The following is a 22,670-nucleotide window of genomic DNA, read 5'->3' as shown; positions in this document are numbered from 1 at the left end:
CGCGAAGGGGGAGGAGGCAGGTCTGATAAAACCTCTTTCCAGGTTTTTATCAATGAATTTCCTCAACTCTTCCTTTTCCGCTGGGCCCATAGCATATATCTTCCCTTTAGGCAAGGTGGCCCCCGGGATCAGTTCGATTTTGCAGTCTGAATGTCTATGGGGGGGGTAACTCATCTGCCTCCTCCTCGCCAAAAGCGGCTTTTAAGTCTCTGTATTCGGGGGGAAGAGATAGTACTTCTTCCCTAGTGAGGAGGGCTACTGGGAAGTTTGTCGAGGGACAGTCTCCCCATCCTCGGCACATTTGGGTGAGATGAACTCCACCCTTCCTTCCCCCCATAAGATGTATGGGTCGTGACGGTGGAGCCAGGGAGCTCCCAGCACCAGGGAGAATCTTGCCATTGGGGTGACTATAAAACTGGTCTCTTCCCAATGTTCTCCCGCCCCCATGCGTAACGGCATAGTCTCGTGGGTGCATGGCTCTTTCATGGGAGACCCATCCATTTGCGTGAACAGGAGGGGGTCTTTTAGCCGCCTAACTCCTGCCTCTAGCCCGGCAACTACCGAGGGGCTAATTAAATCCCTCCCGCACCCAGAGTCAACAAGCACTTTGATGCGCACATGGGTCCCGAGGAGGGGGTTTATTAGGGAGACAGTCAAGAAGAACGGGGGGGAGTCTCGCTCACCGCTCTTGGCGCCTCCGGGGAGGGGTCCTGCTGTTGTGCGCCGTCTACAGCAGGACCGGGTCGTTTTCCACTGGCTCACTTTCTTCTTCGCTGGAGTCTCCTTCCTCCTCCTCGGGTGAAGCTTGCAGGGCTCTGGCTAGTTTGGGTTTCTCTACTGCCTTCTTTTTTGGGGTCATATAGGGCTTGCCGGTCTCCTGCTTGTCACAGGGGGTTTTCTGCCCACAATCGGCTGCAAAGTGCCCTTTCTCGCCACATTTTAGGCAAAGCCCTTGCCTCATTCATTGCTCCCTCTGTGGGTCCAGTTGCTTGTAGACTTTTGGCTTTGGGGTCTGGGGACTGGGTTTCCCCCCTGCCGTGGCCACGTCCAGTCAAAGAGTATGTAGACGGTTCTCCGCACTCTCGGCTTCGAGGATCCAGGCCGATAAGGAGACGGGGTCCACGGATCGTAATACCGTCTCCCTAATGTCCTGATTCAATCCGACACGGAACATCTCTGCTAGGATGTGGTGAGGCCAGTCAGCCAGTTTCGCTGCGTGAAACTTAAACTTTGCAGCATAGTCTCTCACCGTCTTCCTCCCTTGACGCAAGGTTGGAAGGTAGGCTCTAGCTCTTGGGGCGGCATTCAGGTCTTCAAATTGACGCCTTAAGGCCCACATAAAGGCATACATGTCTCTAAGTTCCGGGCCTCTGGTAGCATGCAAGCTAACGTACCATGCCGCTGCCGCCCCTTTCAAGCGAGCTGCTACCACATCAATTCAGCTGCTGTCATCTAGGAAGAGATGGCCCTATTTTTCCAGGAACCTTTGCACTCTCACCACGAAGTACGGCAACTCATCGGGGTTCCCATCAAACGTTGCCTCGATCAGGTCCTTCGCCCTCGGAGTATGCTGGGGTCTGGGGCTCGGTGGTCATGGCACTGGTTGAGAAGCCCCTGGTTGAGGAGGGGGGCGCTGGGGACCCGGCAGCTACAGTTCCAATTCCAACTGATCCAATTCCCTCTTGAAGCCGTCCATGCTTGTAGCTGCCACCACCTCCTGTGGCAGTGAATTCCACGTGTTAATCACTCTTTGGGTGAAGAAGGACTTCCTTTTATCTGTTCTAACCTGACTGCTCAGCAATTCCATTGAGTTCCCACGAGTTCTTGTATTGTGAGCAAGGGAGAAAAGGACTTCTTTCTCGACCTGCTCTATCCCATGCATAATCTTGTAAACCTCGATCATGTCATCCCTCAGCCGTCATTTCTCCTAAGATATAAAATGTCTTTTCAAGGGAAGTATAGCCCCAAACAAGATGAGAGAGATATGAAGTCCCTGGCCTGCCTTTCTGCTAACCCAGGGAATTTCTGTCTTGCCAAGATTAAGAAAATCCAGTAGGGATACCAGACCTCCTCCCCCAGTGAAGGCAGGGGTCCCCCACTGCCAGGGTCTACCACCCCACTGCCAATCAACTGGCCAATCAACTGGAAAAAGAGGGAGATCCATTTGAATTGCAGCAACATGTCTACATCACTGCCCATGTGACCCAGAAGTGACTCCACCACAACAGGGACGTCGGGGCAATGCTCTGGTATTGGGGCAAAAATTGTGTGGTAGAAGCCAAATTTACCATAGAGTTTGTGCTCAAATACCAGAGTGTCACCCTGTCAAGGTTCACCTGGAATCAATGGAGTCACTTTCCATAGAAAAGGTTACTTTATTGAAGCCATGGATCACTGAACAGGTCTCTGATTGGAATAACATAATGCGGAAGCACAAGCAACATAAAGGGAAATCAAAATCACTTTTAACCAATGATCATTATTCCCGCCCTGACATCCAGAGCATTTTTACGCGCTCATTTCATGAGAAAGCAACGGCCCCTGCTATCAGCAGCTAGCAGTTCCCATAGACTCTACTAATTAAAACAAAGGCTAGAACTCTTTATCTCCCACCTGTTGTCCTTGAGAAGAAAGCGTTTCCCCAACAAGCCTAGTCATTACATCTTCTACGCCTGCGCAAGCAATTCTACACTGTTAGCAAGCAGTTACACAGAAGAACAGTTTGCATCATACATGGGGGGGTATTGGACTTAGGGGGGTCATATATACACTGAAAGACATTCATTGGCAGCTTGCTGACACAGTGAAAGAAAAACACCTGGCTAATCATATTGGACCCCTGCATAACCCAGGGAGGTCTTTAAAGGCCTCCACAAACCTGGTGCAAAAAAAATGACAAATTTGGTGCCAGGCAGGATACAGCACGGAAGTTGTTCCAAATATTGGGGCCACCGCCGTCTTTGTTTGTTTCTTTGCCACCCTCACTGCCTCAAAATACACCTGATTATAGGCACATACCAGGTTCCTGTTGTATTTACTGGGAGTTCTCCTCCAGCTGTCTCCTAAGTTGTTTCATCACTCTCAGCTCCAGGGTATACCATGGAGCTGTATGAACTCTACAACAGAGAGGGCACTTGGGAGTGATCGTGTCAATTACCCAGGTCATTTTTGCATTCTCCAGAGTGACCAGGCCTTCAACAGGAGTGCCAGCCATGTCAGCTGGAAAAAAACCCCAGAGCCCTCTGGAAACCATCCATATCTATTAGCCTCTTGGGGCAGACCATCTTAATGGACCCCCCACCATTGCAGAGGAGAAAGGTCTATAAGTGTAAGTGTAAGACTGATGTAAGTCTAAATCTCAGCATGTAGTGATCTGACTATGACAGAGGGATCGAGTCAAAGTCCCTCACGCTCAGACCACCATCCTCACATCCAGCCAATAAGACCAAGTCTAGAGTATGCCCTGCCACATGTGTTGGGCCAATAACATGTTGGGACAATCCTATGGTTGTCATGGCAGCCATGAAATCCTGAGCTGTCCCAGTGTGGATGTTGAAGTTCCCCAGGACCAACACCCTGGGGAACCCCAACATCACATCCAAGACCACCTCTGTCAGCTAAGGTAGGGAGACTGATGGGTTGCAGGGGAGGTGGTACACCATCAGAATCCCCAATCTGTCCTGCTGGCCCAACACAAGGTGCAAACACTCCAGACTGGTCATCAGATGGACAGGGTGCCTGGAGAGAGAGATGGAATTCCTATAGACCATGGCAACCACCCCTCCACAGCCCTCACATCTACCCTGATGCTGGGAGAGACTAATGCCGCCACCCACCCAGGTCTTGGTTATACACACCAGGTTGGCTACCTCCTCTCCATTTAAATTGTGGATGAGAGAGGTCTTATTTTGCACTGATCTGGCATTTAGAAGCCGCATCAGGAGACTTGAGGGCTACCTGACATAGCAACCATCAAACCCACGGGTGGGAGGACTGGCCATAGCCATTAGCTGTCTGGGCCATGTTCCCCTCTACCCGTCACTATGCTAATTGGGACCCCTACCATCTCCCCACTTGGCCCCCCAGGCACTCCTTCAACCAGGCCCCAAAGGCCTGCAAAAGCAGAGGAATGATAACAGACAGCCAAAAAGGAGTCCTCGCCCTCGTGGCATCCCCAATGGCAGCCTGCCACCCAGCAGCAGGCCTGCTTTTTTTTGCCAAGGTGTAGCTGCTAGAATTGCAGGCCAAACCAGATATAGGCACTCGGCCCTGATGGACTGTGCTAGGTTCAAAGGGAGAGCTAAACAGCTGGAAGCTGGAAAGCAGTGGGGCAGTTGTAGTAGCAGGAGATCTTAAAATGCCACGCAGCAGTCCTCTTCCCCACCAGTCCCCAAGCCCTCCCACCAGCCCCTGTCCCTGGTGCACAGTGTCCTGGCCAGAGTCTTCTCCCATCCAGCTGTAACAGCAAGCCTGCTTTTGTGCTGAGGGCAAGACAGAACTGCTGGAATTGCTGGCCAAGTCCAGGCACTCAGCCCTAATGGACTGTGTTGGCACTGGGAGGAAAGCTGGAAACTGGAAGGTGGGGGGAGGGGGGCAGTTGCAGTCACCAAGAATCTTGACTGCAATAGTGGGAGATTTTAAAATGCCATCCAGCAGTCCTCTTCTTTGCCAGTCCCCAGGCCTCCTCGCCAGACCCAGTCCTGGTTGCAAAGTGCCCTGGCCAAAGTCTTCTCCCATCCAGGGAGGGCTGCAGGGCTGCTGGAATTGCCAAGTCAGGTGCAAACACTCAGACCAGATGGACTGTGCTAAGGCCAGGAAGAAAACTAGAAAGCTGGAAGCTGGAAGGCAACTTCATGTGTGTTCAAGATAGAGGCAGCAGCAGTACAAGCATAGAGCTGATGGATGCCCCATACTGGTAGAAGTAGCAGCAGCAGCACTGTAGTGGGCAAAGCTGTCCCTTGGAAACCTTAAACAGTGACAGTAGACACTCTCTGTCACTAGCAAATCAAGCACTCATTTTGTCACATACAAACAGGCAATAGTACTTGCAATGCTAACAGAAGCACCAATGTAAACAACAAACTTGGTTACAGCTGACACTGCAGCTTATTTGTTATGGTCTGGCTTTGTTGTAAATTCATTTGAGATGAGATTATTTGTTAATGAATTTCTAACATGAAAAGCATGGGGTCTCCATCCTCTGGATATGTCATACTGACTGTCATCCTATCCTCCTTCCAAACTGGGAGATGTTCTTCCTAATCCCAGGCAGACAAACGGCAGCTTTGGTTACTCATTAGTGACGGGTGCTTTGCACATAGTAAGAAATTATTTCATATTTCTAGGACTAAATCATGACACTGGTAGTAGATTTATCTAATACTAAGAATTCAAATGAGACCACTTTATTTACATGTATTTATTTATTATTTACTTATATCCTGTCTTTCTCCCCAACAGGGACCCAAAGTGGCTTACATCATTCTATTCTCCTCCATTTTATCCTCACAAAACCCCATGAGGTAGGGTACACTGAGGGTGTGTAACTGACCCGAGGTTTACGGCCTTGCACGCTTCTGGAGGAATAGCCACTTGCCAACTGCCTTCCTTCTTTCTGGAGCTCCTTTTAAAATAGTGTGTCTGAGATGGTTGGAGGTCTATGTGGTACAGAGACCCACTGCCAGCATCCAAAGTTATAAAGTATTTATTAAAAATAATATGTTTACAAGAATACTTCTAGCACAGCACCAAATTGAGCAAGGGAACCAAAAGAAATGGGGAGAAACGCAAATCCTCTGTTGCTTTCTCTATACATGCCCTATCAGATGTTAAAATAGGACAGGCTTTTTTTTGCTTAGGATGTTACAGATTCCTATAGAGTTTGCATTACCTTGATGTTTGCTCCAGCTCTTCAGGCGATCACATGGTCAATGGCTGCCTTGCTTGTGGAGAGATCTGTGTGTGCTCATGGTTGCAGCACCCAAGGAAAAGAGAGTCCCTTCCTGTGGCAAGGAGTTTTTATCATATCTGTTTCTCCACCCACTGGCCAGGTCACACCAGGTAAAAGAGGTGTTTCTTGGAAATCTCCAGGAATCTTCTTTCTGAAGACTATCTAGGATTTTATCCCTCAAAATCACTGTTCCCTGCTAGGAAGAAGGGGGAGACTTTGCCCCAACCATTCTCTCACCTGCTAGATCTATTAGCATCTGAATGAAGGCGAGCTGAGGTATGTCTGGAAAGTAATTGCACAGATTCTCCCCCATGCCTGTTCTCTGCCCAGAGGGGGAAAAACCTTTAAGAACACAATATGTATGTTATATAGAGGTACAACTTGGATTTATTACTAGCTTTGTTGTCAGAGTAATATGTAAAGACATGAAATACGTGATATAGGAATTGATAAGGATAATATGATAGTGATGTGAATGTATACTTAACATATTAATCTATATCCAATTATTTTGATGTGTTTAAATTATATGTGTCCTATTGTGTGTTTGTTTTGTCTGGAAATTAATAAATAGATTAAAAAAAAAAAGAACACACAGTGGAGGCTTTGCTCATCTCAAACCTCCCAGTAGAAAACTGCATTTCTTCACAATGCTCAAGTGTTTTCACACAGAAACTATTGCCCCTTCTATGGGTGTGTAGAGAACAGGTTTCCATGGGGTGTTCATGGAACTCTGCACATGTTTTAAAACATGTGTCCCATTTTAAGTACTGAAGAAGTGTTAGGGTGGAAGGTGGGGATAGAAAATTACATCCTCAACAACTCAGAGAGTCACCAGTTGCTACTGGTCATGTGATCCAGCTAAATTGCAACACAAATTGCAACATTAATGGCTGCTAGCCATGATAAGTAAGGCAATAAGCCTCTAAATACCAGTCTTAGGAAGCAACACCAGAAGAAGGCCTTGTCCTCTATGCCCAGTTTGCTGGCCCTTCAGCACAACTATGATGGCCCCATCCACTTCCCTCCCTCAGAGGCAAGAATTTCCCTTTGTTTTTCTTTCCCTTCTGTAACTGAGCCACCCTAGTTATCTGTTTTCTTCTTTCCTGAAGAATTCTGGCTGGGAGCCCCCTTTAACCTATATGGTTTAAATGGCACTTGAAAATGTTTTATATCTGAATTAACAAAATGTTTTATTCAACATAGAGGGGAAAGGACAGTTGAAATCAGGGGCTGAAAATTTCTGAGGTAACTCAATCTAGATAACTCTGAGGTAAAATCAGTACATGCACAGACGTTAGTTCTTATGTTTCAGGCCACAGTTACTTAAAATCTTATGTTGAGAGGCTTTTGTTCCAGTGTTCCCCTAAAAAATCTAGTACACTTTCTTTGGGTATTTTCTGACTCCTTTGGTTTCCAGAAGGCTGGTACACTCTTTCCAGTTCCCATACCCCTTCTCTTGAAACACCAGTACTCATCTTGAGTTTTTCACTGATTCTTAAGGTTTCTACAAGCAGTTTCTAATCACACTAGACCAAAGATCTCTGCATTCTTCAGAGGTAACTCTCTGTTTGACTAGGTAAAGAATTTTGTTCTATCCCCTTTCCTTGGCCTGAATGGGAGTCTCGGTCTAAATAACCACTCATCCTTGCCAACTTTCCTTAGTTCTCCTGTCTGTGCTAAACTGCTCTCAGTCAGGGCTGAATTCTGAAACTGTCAGTACTCAACTCTTCTCAGCTAGGACTGAAATCAGACTGAATCTTCTTCAGCATCCAGTTCAGAAGTCTTTCTCTGCTCAACTGATTCTAACCTATCAGATTGCTTGGAGCAGCCTGTCACTCAAGGCTTTCTGGCTGTGTGAGGAATTAATCCTTCACAGTTCTTTACCTGTTTGTACAGCACTTCTAAGCTTTTAAAAAGTGTAGTCCATCACAACAACTAATTGCATTGTGTGTAACAAGGTGCTGGAATAGATGGACCACTGGGATGATCTATATCTTTTGAGCCAGACCCAGCCATTCTAGACCAGAAATGCCAGATCACTGTACTGGGCTCCTCAAGAATTTTGCCCAAGTCATAGCTTTAGAATTTGTACATATAACTACTGTGAATTACACGTAGCCCGATTCATATTTCTTTGTTGCCAGCTTCATTTTTCTGGAAATGACCACTTTGCAAGGAAAACCTGTTGTGATATATGATATTTTATAACTGAAAATTTTCAGAGAATGTTATTATGCACACTTCTGATTTTACTTATGTAATGTAATAGACATGGTTTTGTGGTTAATTCATATATAGTTAAATGATTTACTTCATTTGCTGTAGAAGAGAAGACTTAATTCAAGTTTATTCACTTTGTGACATAACATCTTTATTGTGTCTTGCAAGAAAAAATTGACTGAAATCAAGTTACTATACAGTATATCTATTGGTTAATTAGAACTTTAAGAAGCAACAAATAAAACACATTATTGACTTTTATATCTTCAATCAAATAAATATTTACTACTGCAATTTACAAAAATTATTTCCTCTCAATAACAGATCACAAGGAGAATATGTACTACAGATGCTAATGAATGTCTAAGATGGTCAGCAAACAAATTAAGGGTGAAGGAAAAAAGAAAAGCTTTCTAGCTATCATTACAGCCTATAAATAGTATGCAAGCCTTCTTTAAAGATATGTGATCTCTTACATTAGGATACTTATTTCAGTGCATGACTGACCTTGAAAGGAAGAGAAGCTCCATAGTAGAGACATTCTTTTTTAGCAAACAATGAATATAGATATTCGAGTACATGCCTCTTGTCAATGATCATTGTTAAAATCTGCCTATGCCACACTGGGACAATCAATTTTGTAAATGGTTGCAATAATCAAGGAAATTGCCTAATTTATAAATCCTTGCATACAGGATTTTAATGGATTCTTACATTTTAATGCTGATGCCTTCAAAGCTAAATGAATTGTTGTCCAAGCTGTCATTGCACAAAATGATAAAAACATTCAGTCCTGTAACTAACTACATCTCATGGATATTCAAACCCTCAGAACATAATCACTCATTAGTGACTTCTGCAATAGTCTTCCATTACAGAGTAGCAGGATGAGTGAAGAGCCACAGTTTCCTTTCTGAATGAAGCTTTGACCAGAAGATCAGTGAATCAAATTATAGGGTGAGAATGAATCACTAAAGGTTGAACATTATTAAGATTTTTCAAAGGAAAAAAAACTACAAGACATTTGCTCTGGCACTGTTAGATATTTGTTTACTTCCTCAACTATATACTGAGTTTTTATGTTAAAGAAGACTAAACAACAAAAAAGCCAAGGTACAAATTGTTTTCTTATTGATCTAACAAGTTCTCTTGGTAAGTATCATTAAACACACATACAAGTATTGAGTTAAAAGGCCTCTTCTGTATGTAAGGCCTCTTCATAAGAGACACTGGGGATGTATGATATGGTTTCTATTCTTTAGAGTTCAGGCATTCTGAAATAGAGGCAGTGGGCCAAATTTTCTCAGAAGCACACTGTTATCTTTTCTTGAATTAAGTGGCAGGAGGTATCCCTTGCTATTAATGCAATGTAAATCTGCACATTCCCCCTTGCAACTTGCTCCGCATATTTTAGACATGGTTATACATAGATTGCAATTCTCAATTAAATGTTAAGCAATTGATTTCAGCCAATGGTTGGCTGTCAGTACTTTACTTACTGCTCAATCTCACTAACCTGACATTTATGGTGTACTGATTGGCCTCTGTCAGTGGTGGTGGTTGTAAATTCACTTTGAAAAGCTTTGTGTTAACAGCCTTCAACCAGGCTCTGAGAACGGTATGAGCAGGCAGGCTGACAATTGCTCGACCTTCTGCCCTTATTACAGTGAGTAAATCAGGCTTTGAGCTATTAAGCTGGAGCCTGAGGCCTACACAAAAAGGATTGACATGACTAAAGGTCAACCTCTGTCACACATGTGTAACAATTTGGATAATGGAATTCTGTAACTTATCGGGAGGGGGGGAGGTGGCAATGGCTTAGAAGGAAAGTAAGTGCTGGACTGTATTTCCTTGCCTTTTTTTTGGTAAGTAGTTATCAAAAAGTCTGTATATTGAAAAGCTCTACACCAGAGATAGTCTCAATTTATGAAATCTCATTGTATAATGAGGTAGATGAATGAACAAGGCACTTGTATAAAACACTGTTCAGCGTGGCAAATTTTATCCACCATTTCAGCACAATATTTGGGTTTTTAAGGACACTATTCGGGTATCAGAAATACAGTGTATTTTCAGTATGCATAGCATTCATATCATTTTTTCCCCTACTTGGAATCAAGAACCTATTGATATAAATCAGTGGCATTGTGTGTGAGAAAAGATTACCAGCTTTTAGAGCTAGATTTTCCCCAGTAGCAAGACTCACATTCACTAACAGTTCCATATTAAATAGCAAAAATGTTTCACGAATTATGGATATATTGTCTTATGTGTCTGCTAAAGTCAGAATCAGAAATAAATAAGATTCATGAATAACTGAAATATTCTTATGGCACCTTTAAGACCAACAAAGGTTTATTCAAGGTATGATATTTTGTGTGCAAAGCACCCTTTTGAAAAAGTGTGCATGCAGACAAAAGATCATACCTTGAATAAACCTTCATTGGTCCTAAAGGTGCCACTGGACTCTAAATTTGTTATACTGCTTCAGACCAACACGCCTGACTACATGAAATAATACTGATAATTTAAATTTTTATCGTTAGAGGATGTTAGATCACTACAATGCGGAACCATATTTTAAATACCATTTGTAGTACCTGTATAGAAAAACTGTTACAAAATGGGATTTAATTTAAGAAGTGTATTTTGAATTATTTAGCTTTTATGGGTCCAATCCTGATTCAGTTTACATGTATGATGTATTTGAATTAACCCACTCATTCAAAGAAAACTGAAAGGGCCACAATAATAATGTATGACATAACAATTGTTAAAATGCACACATTTTTAATGCAGATGAAATATATGCATCAATGTAATGGAAAAAGATACCATATATAACTTTGTGATTTATAACAATACTAACACTGAGCTATGCTGATTTTAATATATATATCTCCAAAGTTTATGTTTTAAACCAGAATTACATCAGATTAAAACATTAGTACTTATTTTTACATTTTAATTATCCAGTTAATGAAATTCTATTTATTTATGCCCACCCACCCCCAATCTAACAAAAGCAAGCTGGACTGAAACTGCAGGTACAGAATCAAACAGATGGTTGGTACCATCAACTTTAACAAGACTGGCCACCTGTTAGAGGAGACTATGATTCAAACTTCCCACCCTCTTACAAATTGGTGGGAGGTGAGAGATTTAAATAAACACACACACAAGAATATAGGGTTCCTTGTGGCATACATGTCTCCTAATTAATTTTAAGCTGTAATCAGGTATGCATGTACGTGATGTATTTACATATATAGAAACATACACTCATCTAAATAAGTGAATTTAAAGCTATGCATACTTATATGGAACAGAGCCCCATTGAATACAGTAGGATTTACTTCTAAGTAAAAGCATGCTTAGAATCACATTGTTAAACAAAATCTATAATTAAGACATAATTATGAGTAATTAGTTAAATGCTTTAATAAAATATGATTTCATGTTATTAAAATATCAGTCACCCTAAAAGTTGTTGGGGGCTAACCCTGTTTTATAGGAGTTCACTTCAATATTTCTTTTTAGAGAGGTTCTTTGAGTATATTGTAGAATAAACCAATTGTCCTTCTAATCTCTGACTACTTTTCCACCATTAATTATAGGATGGAAATATTTCTCACAGAAATCAGTTTTACTGTCAGCATTTAACTTACAAAAAGCTCATACCTTTTAAAACTATAAAAGAGGAGTGTAAGATAAAAGTGTGTTTTCTCATCATATTTGCTATACAGGCCAACTGGTTCTTACACTCCGCATTATAAGCCATAATAATAATAATACTAAGTTTATTTTCAGGGCAAAATTATTTGAATTTCATGAACATGACATATTTGAAACAGAGCTGACATGCGGTCTAGAATTCTAGATGATGGATTGCAGAGAAACATAATTCTCACCTTAATATAGCTATGACTTGCACGTAATTTTTATCCTCTTGTGCTTTTGTGCAACAAAAACCTAGGCTAAAATGCAGTTTACAAAAACCTTTAAGTATATTACTACATCTGAAATTTGTTCCTTACATGAAAAGAAAGGTAGGATTTTAGTTCTCCTCTGGCCAGGACTCTGGACAGATGCATGTATTGTTCCTGAAATACAACTGTGAGGAAATTTGCCCTTGAAGTCTCCATGAGCAGTTCCAAAACAGATTATGCAAATGGACCCTTGCAATAGTTGGGATCCAAACTATGGATTAAAGTCTTCCCATGAGTGGAAGGGCACCTTCAGTCACTGAAAAGGTATTTTGGATCCAACCCCATCTTTTGGTTCCTGCTAATGTTAATAGTGTCAAATGTGAGGGCATCTTATGCTATTGTTATCAACTGTAATGCTGTTACTCCTGCGCCCTAATCAAAGCAAGATATGAAATAAATGAAGCATCTTCTCATGAGACAGACACAAACAAATACATGTATATATAACACAGGTAACAAGCTGTAATCCTAAACAGAAAGTTAGGGTGAAGACAAATGAAGTTCTGAAGACAAACTATTTTACTAGAGTGAAGGCAGAACAGCTCAGAACAGTTTAGCTACTTTCACCACTGTTAAAATGCTACATCTGTCATTATTCTTAGTTCTATTTCAGTCTTGGTGAAGTCAAAGTAATTTAAGATAACATTCAACTTTTCTTCCAATAGGACTGAAGTGTGACTAACAGTGCAATCCTAAACAGAGTTACACCACTCTGTCCATCTAAGTTAATGGGTTAGAAGGATATATTTGGGATTCTGCTACAGCTTTATCTGAATTGTGCACATACCCATTTACTAGGGAGCATCCCATTAAGCTCAATGGGTTTTATTTCTGAGTTAACATGTTTACAATTAGGGATGGGCATGAACTGGGAATATGAGGTTCAGCTTGTGGTTCATGGCGTACCTGGTTCATGAACCACAAACTGTTACAAATGTTTAGCCGCCAAATGAACCAGTTTGTGAGGTTTGTGACATGGAAGAATCCCCCCCGGCATGCTAGAGACACCAAACTTGCAGGGGATCTTTGGATGGCTCTCCTCTACCTGCCCTCCATGTTTGGTGAGATTTGGATTTATGAGGTCTAAGGTACTTCCCCCCCTCCAAAGAAGGTACCCCTAGGAAAGTGCTTTCTGGGGAAATGACAGTTGCAGATTCAGGAGGTTCAGGAGTGTATAGAATGAATCCTGTGCCACCTAGAGACATCAAAGTTGCAGGGGACCTCCCCTGGATGTTCCTCTACATGCCAAGTTCCACCCCTCATTGCTTTGAAATTTGGTAAACATTTAGACTGAGCGGAGACAGTCTTTCGTGAAATGTATCCGTTCACGAACCACCACAGCTTGAAAGTTCGTAGAAAGTTCATGCCGGTTGACCTGCCATGAACTTCACTTCATGACCTGCCCAAAATTCATCATGAACTTTAGTTTGTGAGCGGGTTCATGCCCTTCCCTACTTACCATCAGACTTTAAAGAACACTTGAAAATTATTCCAACAGAATAATGAGAATTCTCTTTCAAGGAAGTTAGTTTTGTCTCAGAGAGCCAGGTTGCAATCATTAACACATTTATTTGGATTTAATTTTTATTAAATCTATGGACACCTATGTAATGTGTTCAAGATAAGTGTACATTCCTTTATCCCAGTAACAATGCATCATTTCTGGTTTTAATAATACGTTTTTCTTTTAAATAAAAAATAATTTTGTAAACTTTTTTTAAATGCTCAGGTAAAGGTGAGAATACATCATTAAAGAACTTAAGTGGGCAAGCTTGAATTAATTTTCAGCACCTAAAGATTTCAGATGAACAGTTTCTGATCATACAAATTAAGATGCTGCACTTGCACTGAGCAGTCAGTGTAAGGCAACTGTGTAACTTCAGTGTAACTTCAGTAACCCTATACCCAAAACAGTTACTGTACAAGTTCTCTACTGTTGAGAGGGAGGAAAAAAGAGGGTGCATAATTTGCCACTGATAGCTTTCCAGACCTTTATGACAAAAATCTAGAAATTTGAAAAAGTGCAACAACAAAAACTTAAAAACCTTTTAAATGTCTGCATAGTTCAGTGGAATTTAAAGTGTGTCCTCTATGCATTCCTTTAGTCTAGTCTTGTTACAATTTGACATTAACCAGGGAAGGAGAAAACTTGTGCAGCTAGATTAATTTATCTCTTGGGAATAAAGACACATTAATAACTGAGATAATGTTTCAATACATGTTGGAAGCAAGTACAGTTCCACTTCTTCATTAGAAAGCACATTAAAGGGAAATTATATCTTATAAAGAAATCCTGATTTCGGAGAAAGTTTCTCTGTTCTTTGCAAAAGTACAATGCGAAAATCATTTTCATTAATTTTGGATGAACAAACTAGAAATGTTATTGAGGCATATGTGAGAAAGAACACTATTTACTTGCTCAAAAAACCCAACAATATTTTTGTATTAAACAAACTAAGTTTATGGTGTTTTGATAAAACACAAGCAAATTCTGCATTGGCTAAAAATGGTAAAAATAAAAGGATCACAACTAAAGTGACTCATGTTTTGGCTTGCTACAAAGATAATCCCCCCCCCCCCTATAAAAAACTGACTTGGCCGATTGATAAAGGACCATATAATTTACCAATGAACACCCATAGGTGTCAGGCCATGTCATGATGTAATGGAATGGTGTTTAATTTACTTCACGTTGCTGTACATTGAACTGTATGGATTACATACAAAGCAAACACTGAAAGTGTGGCAGGAACCCCTACACAGACATGCCAAAAAATATGTCCATGGTGTCCAACTATACATCAAACGCAATAACCCTGATGTCTGCCAAAGTAAAGCAAATAAAAGAGTACTACATCTGGATTGGTGTTTAATTGTCAAATTTATTTTATTCATGTGAGGAACTACTATGAGATGGTTAAGAATCAGTATTTCAGAAGACTACTATATTAGGGAATAGGAAGCTGGATGATCGTTAATGCACATTTTGCTAAATACGATCATTTTGAGAATATTACAGGTATCATGGCACACACACAGCTGGACTACCATTGTCCCTCTTCATCCCCAGATGAGCACCCTGTTCTGCTTCTCTGGTTTCTTTCTTCCGCATGTAAACACACCATGTCGCCTCCTCAAAATTCACCCATCATACTCCTGTCATTCCTGTCCAATTTTTCAGCACTTAGTCCCACTGACGCAGCGCTCTATCTTCCAACTATTCTCTTGGATTTCTACAATTTGGCTTCCATCTTATTCATTCCACTGAAACAGCCCCCACCAAAATAATTCATGATCTTCAACTGTTAAGTCTAAGGCCGAGTTCAGATTGGCCGTTTGCCCCGATATACGCGTGTATCAGAAACGTTCCACAACTGGATTAAATGGGCCGTTCACACAGGCACATCTGTCATACATTCCGCACCAGTACTCAACCTGTCTTGTAACGCTTCGCTCCCGAGTTTAAAAGATACTTGGTGAAAGTGGTAGCAAACCCTGGAAAGCGCGATTATCCCGTATCCATCCCACACCAACAAAGTATGAATGCCAAAAGCTGCATTTTTCTTATGCGCTCATGCTGCACCTTACAGCCGTGCCTCCGGGCCAACAGTGTGAACGCTCCCTTGTGCCTCCTCCTGGTATGCTCCCGCATCAGTCGCTGCAGTGTGCTACAACTCCCTCCCACTTCAAACTGCCCCTCTGAACTCAAACTAAATGTTTCTCATCTGGCTTTATTCTCCTTGACTTCTTTGCTGCCATTGATACACTGCAGCATCAACCTCTGCTATTTGACTTCCTTCATCTCCTAAGCTTTCATGACTCTATCCTCACTGGGTTCTCTTCCAAACTTTCTAATTTATCATTCAGTGTTTCCACAAGTAAAAGATTTTATTTCAGGTCTCTCAAGTTCTTGGTCTTTTGTTATTCTCTCTCTACACTTTTACTCTTATTGAATTCATAACTTTCATTAAGACTTGCCTCTGCACTGCACAGGTATCTTTATCTATTAATTTTATTCATTTCTATCCCGCCCTTCTTCCCAATCCTCCATTTCATACTCACAACAACCCTGTGGAATAGGTTATGAAGAGAGTGTGTGACTGGCCTAAGGTCACTCTATAAGCTTATGGGGCACAGTGGACATTTGAACCCTAGCCTCCCAGACCCTAGTCCGACACTCTAAACATTACACCACACTGGGTCTCATCCATTCAATCCCATATGTCCAAATAATGTCTAGCAACATCTAATATGTGTGTGTGTACGTATATGTAAAGACTGAACTCCTGATCTTTTCTTTCTACCCCAAGACTTCACCTTTTCGATTACTTCACTGAATCTATGACAACATTATTATCTATTGTCTAAACCAAATAGGCAGCTCTGGTTTTATCTTTGATTCTCCCCTCTCATATACTCCTCATGTTAAGGCCATTGCCACTGCAAACTGCAGTTTCTCCCTGACAAACACTGTGATAATATGGGTCTTCCTTTCTGACCCATCAGCAAAAATTCTGGCTAAATCTCTGACAACTCCCACTTTGATTACTGCAATCTTTTGCTCCCTTGTCTTCCATTGTCACTCCTCAGCCCTCTGCAAATGACCTCTTTCATTGTACAGACCATATGATGTCCCTCCTTAAATGCCTACTCTGGTTTCAAGTTATCTTCCATTTCCCTCTGTGACGGCACTCTTCCATTTCTCTGCTATCATATCCTGATATATTCCTGTCCTATATTTATTCTTCCGTCTACTCTAGCACTAGCCATCTGAAGCAGCCCAGTCAGGATTCCAGCAAAAAAGAAGCAGGCTAAGAAATGCAAAGGCAACACTGACAGCATCTTGCCCAAGTGCTCCCCCAAAATGGGAGCCAACAGAGACAACAACAATACAGTCTCCCAAAATAAGCAGCAGATATTTTTTATTTTCTATATATTTTGCAGGCTTTCATCACTGGTGGCAGCTCAGCGATGTAACTGCCTCTCTGTTATGATCCCCCTAACTCCTTTTTCCCTGTTACATGTTAGGTTCCAGGGCAAAATGTCATTATTCACACAGGCATGTATTGCCTAATTCCTCCCACACACACTTCAATGATTACTATTTCTTTCATGATTATTATTCATGTTTCATGGTTATTGCAATTTTGCATGGTTGATCTTTTTCACAAGTGGTTAAGACGCTGAACTGCAGGCTGTGGAAGTTCGAGACCTGAGTGTGCTGCATGACGGAGTGAGCTCCCGTCTCTAGTTCCAGCTCCTGCCAACCTAGCAGTTCGAAAGCAAGAAATTGCAAGTAGATAAATAGGTACCACTTTGGTGGGAAGGTAACAGCATTCCGTGCACCTTGGTGTTTAGTCATGCCGGCCACATGACCACGGAAACATCTTCGGACAGCGCTGGCTCTTCAGCTTTGAAACAGAGATGAGCACCGCAACCCTAGAGTCGGATTCGACTGGCTTTCGAGCAAGGGAACCTTTACCTTTACTTGTGAAGTTTTCACTATTTATATAGTAGAAGTTTATGAAGAAATCCTATGCAGAATTAATCTAATTTGACATCAGTGGATTTAGATTTGAGTAGCTCTGCATAAATTTGCACTATGAAAAGTTCAGTTCCTGTTCCATTGTTTTCAATGGGTCTTAACTGTGATAAATTGGATTCTGCTCAGGTGAACTGTAAACATATAGACAAGTATGTTAATGTATGACAAAGCAGGGCTCTTTTTGTAGCAGGAACTCATTTGCATATTAGGCCACACACCCCTAATGTAGCCAGTCCTCCAAGAGTTTACAGAGCTCTTCTTACAGGAGCTACTGTAAGCTCTTGGAGGATTGGCTACATTAGGGGTGTGTCGCTTAATATGCAAATGAGTACCTGCTACAAAAAGCCCTGTGACAAAGTATGCTAAAACTTACGGCTAGCAGCACAAAGACTTTCTTTATGCTGTATTAAAATAACAATTGTACATGCTTTCATAGAATGTGCAGAAATTTTATTTGCATCCATATTTGATTCATTTTGTTCATCAATATTTATTATAGTTATTAAATATGTTCATTTAGGGTTTTTTTCTTGTCTTTTATCCATTTCCATTTTTTAAAATGGGAAACAAATTTCTGGCTGTACTTTTCTGGTTTTGTATTTAATTGGGATGATTCTCAAAGATTATTTCCCTGGCAGACGGAGAACTGATGCCCATTTTATATTTCTCACCTGCTGACCAAGAGCAAGAGACATTTCAAACAGCAAGAAAGTCAGATACTGTTACACAATAGTCACAGAGGCTTGTATCTGACACCCCAAGAAGCCAGGCACTTAGTCACGCACTTAGTTACACACTTCTTTGCAATTGCAAAGCAATAACATTTATAGCATGCAACTGAGAATCTGTCACTGCCCATTCCCAGACAAGTGGTAAATGGATAAACGAAGAGAAATACCAGTATTCTGTGTTTATGTAGCATTTGGAAAGCACTGACTGCTAGAAATACTGTGCAAAGAAAGGAAACATATCAGTACAATTCCCCTGGGTGGTAAGGTCAGTGCTGGTTGGTCAATATTCCTGTCAGTCTCTTTCATTTTGTGATGGTTCACTCCCTACCCTATTCTTCCTTCATATTCTTCCTCCTGTGCTTTATGCCTTGTGAAAATGAACCACTACCACCCTGATGCCCAAATGGAGAGGATTAACTTCCTTCTCTATTAGACCATAATATGGATATTTCTTTTAGTTCAGATTAGCTATAACAACTATAGTAAAGGGGTGTGTCTGGTTCAGATTATGGTTAGCTTTTATCTGAACCCATTCCATAGATTATGAGCTAAATTTAATAAAATTAAGCCATAAACTGTAAATAAAAATAACTGTTACTATCTTTCATCATCTACCATCGTATTAGTACTAGCAGCGAATACAGAAATTCCTAAACAATAATCTTAATCTTTTCTGAGCAAACCCCAAATTCTCCATATTATGTGAAGTGAAGGAAACTAACCATTCCCAGTGTTGTATGGAAGAGAGACTGTCATCCTGATTGCAGCTTCATGTATGGCTAGTGTTTATCTAATTTACAAGAATCTGTCTTATTAATAAAAATGCACTGCAACAATAGCCTGTCTTCTGCTAATGACAGCCAGAAAATGTGTGAGCAGAGTTTGCAAGTCCCCCTTAAGTATGTATTTAAATTCATTATAGGTTAGTCTTGACAACAAAAAAAATGGCATCAAAACATCTTCAGTTATGAACCAGATTTTTAAAAAGCCAAAAGTCTTAAAACAAAACTTACTTCCCAGAGGTGCTGCGTATTCCTGGTTCCTCCAGTCTGCACCTTTTCTGGAAGAAGAAGAACTCCTTGGAAGGGCCCAATCCAGGTGCCCTGCTGAATCCTCTGGGCAGCACAAATGCCATAAGCCAAACCAGGCACAGTGCTGGTGCATAAACACACTTCCCGTGGCAGATCCCGAAGCCACTCGGGAATCTCAGGTGGAGGTGCCGCTGCTGCAGCGCTACTAGTGCCCACCAGGCGGCGCAAAGAGTGCAGAGGACCATGCATGGGGCATTCTCCATTACGGTTATCAGCACACATATCACATCCTGTGAAGCAAAGAGGAAAATAATTAAAATCGGCTAGGCAGAATGAGGCTATTACCATTACAAGCTTTGGATACATCCACTAATTCTTAAATACTGACAACAGAACACACATAAACCTGCTGGATTATCTTTTCTCATAAAACAACCAAGAACATAGGCTTTAGAGGTTGCTCTTAAAACGGAGTAACCCCATCTGGGATTTAGAAGAAATACGCTCAATTCAAATGACATCAAATAATGACTTAAGGGCAGTATTCTTGGGTGGTTTCAGGATTCATTTTCTAACTCCAAGCCATATTTCTCTTTTGTTAAATAGTTTCTGGGCCAACCCACAGCTTGCTCATGGATACTGGTAGTGCAAGCTTCAACGTAGTGACACCCTTCTAAACCCATCAACATTATCCTGATTACAAGTGTACAACAGGTGAGTAAACTGAGGATATAGTGATGTATTTCAATCAATCATTTAAAACCATTTGCGTGTAGCAGAAGCCTCCTTTAATATTTGAGCAATTTTGATGTTAACCATTTCCCTGTCATTAATTCCTAATCAAATATATCTCTCTTGTCTGGATTAACTGGGTTATGATGAAATACAAAAACAAGAAGCTCTCTTTTACTGAATCAGACCATTGGTCCGACAAGGGCAATACTGTCTACTGAAACTGCCAGTGACACTCCAGGGTCATAGGCAGAGGTTTTTCACATCACCTACTACCTTATTCTTTTAACTAAAGGTGCCTGGGATTTAACCTGGGACTTTCTGTATACCAAACATGTGCTCTGCCACTCAGCCTCGGCCCCTCCCCATTAATGGCTGGTCTTCATCCATATTCAGACTACTGTTGCAGTACATTCTTATTAATAAAGCTGATTCTTGAAAGTTAGATAAAGACTAACAACTGGGTTATCTTTCGGATGTATGTGGAGAATTTCCAGTTGCCAGTTGTGCCCTCCACAAGATGAACGTGTGGTAAAGGTTACATAAGCATAGGTCTCAAAGCTTTGGCTGGCCAAAACACATTCCTGGCTTTTATTTAAATGATTTTAACCAGTTATTTTGTTTCATGTTATGTTTATGTCAACTTTATAAATCACAAGTATTATTCATATATTTTCCTCTTTGAGATTTCAGTTAAACTAAAATGCCTCAAATAGTTTTTTTATTAGAATATTATCATAGATGTACTTAATATTTTGTATTTTTACTATATTAATGAAAGGAATTTTAGAGATTTTATTTTCTCCATTTCCTTTTAATTGTTTTCATGTTCTTGACATGCAATTAAGGTCAAAAGTACATGTATGTATGTACAGAAAATAGAAAATGAATGCATTTGAATCAATTACAATACATGGCACATTTTTACATTATAATACACATATTTCAAACAACTCTGTTCCAGGAATATATTCAAAAAGCAAAGCTTCCTCTTCATTACTTATGCAGCAGTTCTTGGGCCCGAAAATTATGCATCACACAATTCCATGAAGCTAAAAATAAAGCAAAATGTTGCAGGTTTCAAAGGAGTTGGTGGTCTAAAACACAAATCTGGAATAAGTAAGCAGCTGAAACCACAGGCTGAACTCACAGTAGGACTGATGTAAGATATACTTCAGTATTGCGAGCCCCAACTCCTGCTGACCCTGCACTGGCGGGAGGGGGCTGATTTGCCTCCTCGTGAGGCATGAAGAAAAGGGCACCAGCGTTGCAAGAAGCACAGCGCCAGGCAGGGGGCGGAGCCAACCTATTTAGGCTCGGCTCCCGCCCTCTGCCTCAGCAGTTCTTCAACGTGCTCGGCCCACCCTCCTGCCCTATTTTAGTGCAGGTTTCAACCGGTTGCCTTTTAATGGGGCCAGGTAGGAATTTTTTCACCCCTTTTTCGATTTGGCTTCAGACGGAGGGGTGTTTTTTGCCTACCTTGCACTGAGGATGGTGGTGTTGGGAAATTGGCTTTGGGGGGCCGTCGTTTGCTAAATAGGATGGTCACTTTGTGGTTAGGCGAGGTAGCGCAATCAGGAAGTTGAAAACGGTGAACACCTGGGCATTGTTATAAAGGAATTAAAGGGTCCTCCAAGAATGGCTTTCAGGCCTTTGTGGCTCAAGGTCGGGAATGGGGTGGTCTTCCTTAGAACAATCTGGCCCGGCCTATCTCAGCAGGCCTTGCGGCTTCTGGGGTGGTGGGCCAGGGGGTTCTCCTAAATATGCCAAGCCGCTGGTTGAGAGCTACATTGGGTGGCTCGAGATCAGGGAAGGTGCATCGACCAGAAGGAGATGAAGGTGGTCATGAGTTTGACACCGTTCATATTCCTCAGTACATTTTTAGCAGAACCTCACCAGTTGTTTGATTATAAATAATTAATAAAGTAGCCCTTGTTAAATCCATATTGGTGACTGTCTCTTCATTCCGACTGTGGAGGCAATGTTATGGTGTAAGAATCTTGCAGAGTAAAAAACCTTATCTACTTAGCACAAATATGAGTCATATTACTAAAGTGTGGCCTTTATTTGGGTTGTTGATAAATTGTGTGTATATATTGTGGGTCACTCTATCATCTATTTATTTTAGGATTATTTTCACTCTGAAGGCTCAGAATAGATTACATATATTTTTACAATACCAGGATGTACAGTAAATTAGATTAGACATATGAAATTATGTCTTTAAATTATATCATGGATTTGAAGATTCCATTAAGAATTTGCTGCATAATTACTAGTGGAGATGTAGCTATATCATCCATCTCTTGAACATATGTTCTCACAAAAACTCAGATGAACCCAACATGTGGCCATTATTGATATTTTTTGTTTGTTTGTTTCATTACATATCACAAACTGCCTTTGAAAGTCCCTTAAATTTCAAAGCAGTTTTCCGTGAAACATGGGAGGCTGCCATTTGTGGAACAT

At 41.2% G+C, this 22,670-nt stretch overlaps 1 protein-coding gene across 1 annotated transcript in view; it reads right to left on the bottom strand.

The window, feature by feature from the left end:
- PRDM6 (PR domain containing 6) overlaps window positions 1–22,670 on the bottom strand; it is a 161,534-nt gene that overhangs the window by 124,900 nt on the left and 13,964 nt on the right. Inside the window, exon 2 of the mRNA XM_015416222.1 lies at window positions 19,452–19,759. Coding sequence (XP_015271708.1) covers window positions 19,452–19,759 — 308 coding nt within the window. The remainder of the gene's footprint in view (window positions 1–19,451; window positions 19,760–22,670) is intronic.

The sequence above is a fragment of the Gekko japonicus genome, unplaced genomic scaffold (genome assembly GCF_001447785.1).
Source record: "Gekko japonicus isolate JY-2015 unplaced genomic scaffold, Gekko_japonicus_V1.1 scaffold549, whole genome shotgun sequence".
Classification (NCBI taxonomy): Eukaryota; Metazoa; Chordata; class Lepidosauria; order Squamata; family Gekkonidae; genus Gekko; species Gekko japonicus.
This window is presented reverse-complemented; position numbering and strand designations above follow the sequence as displayed.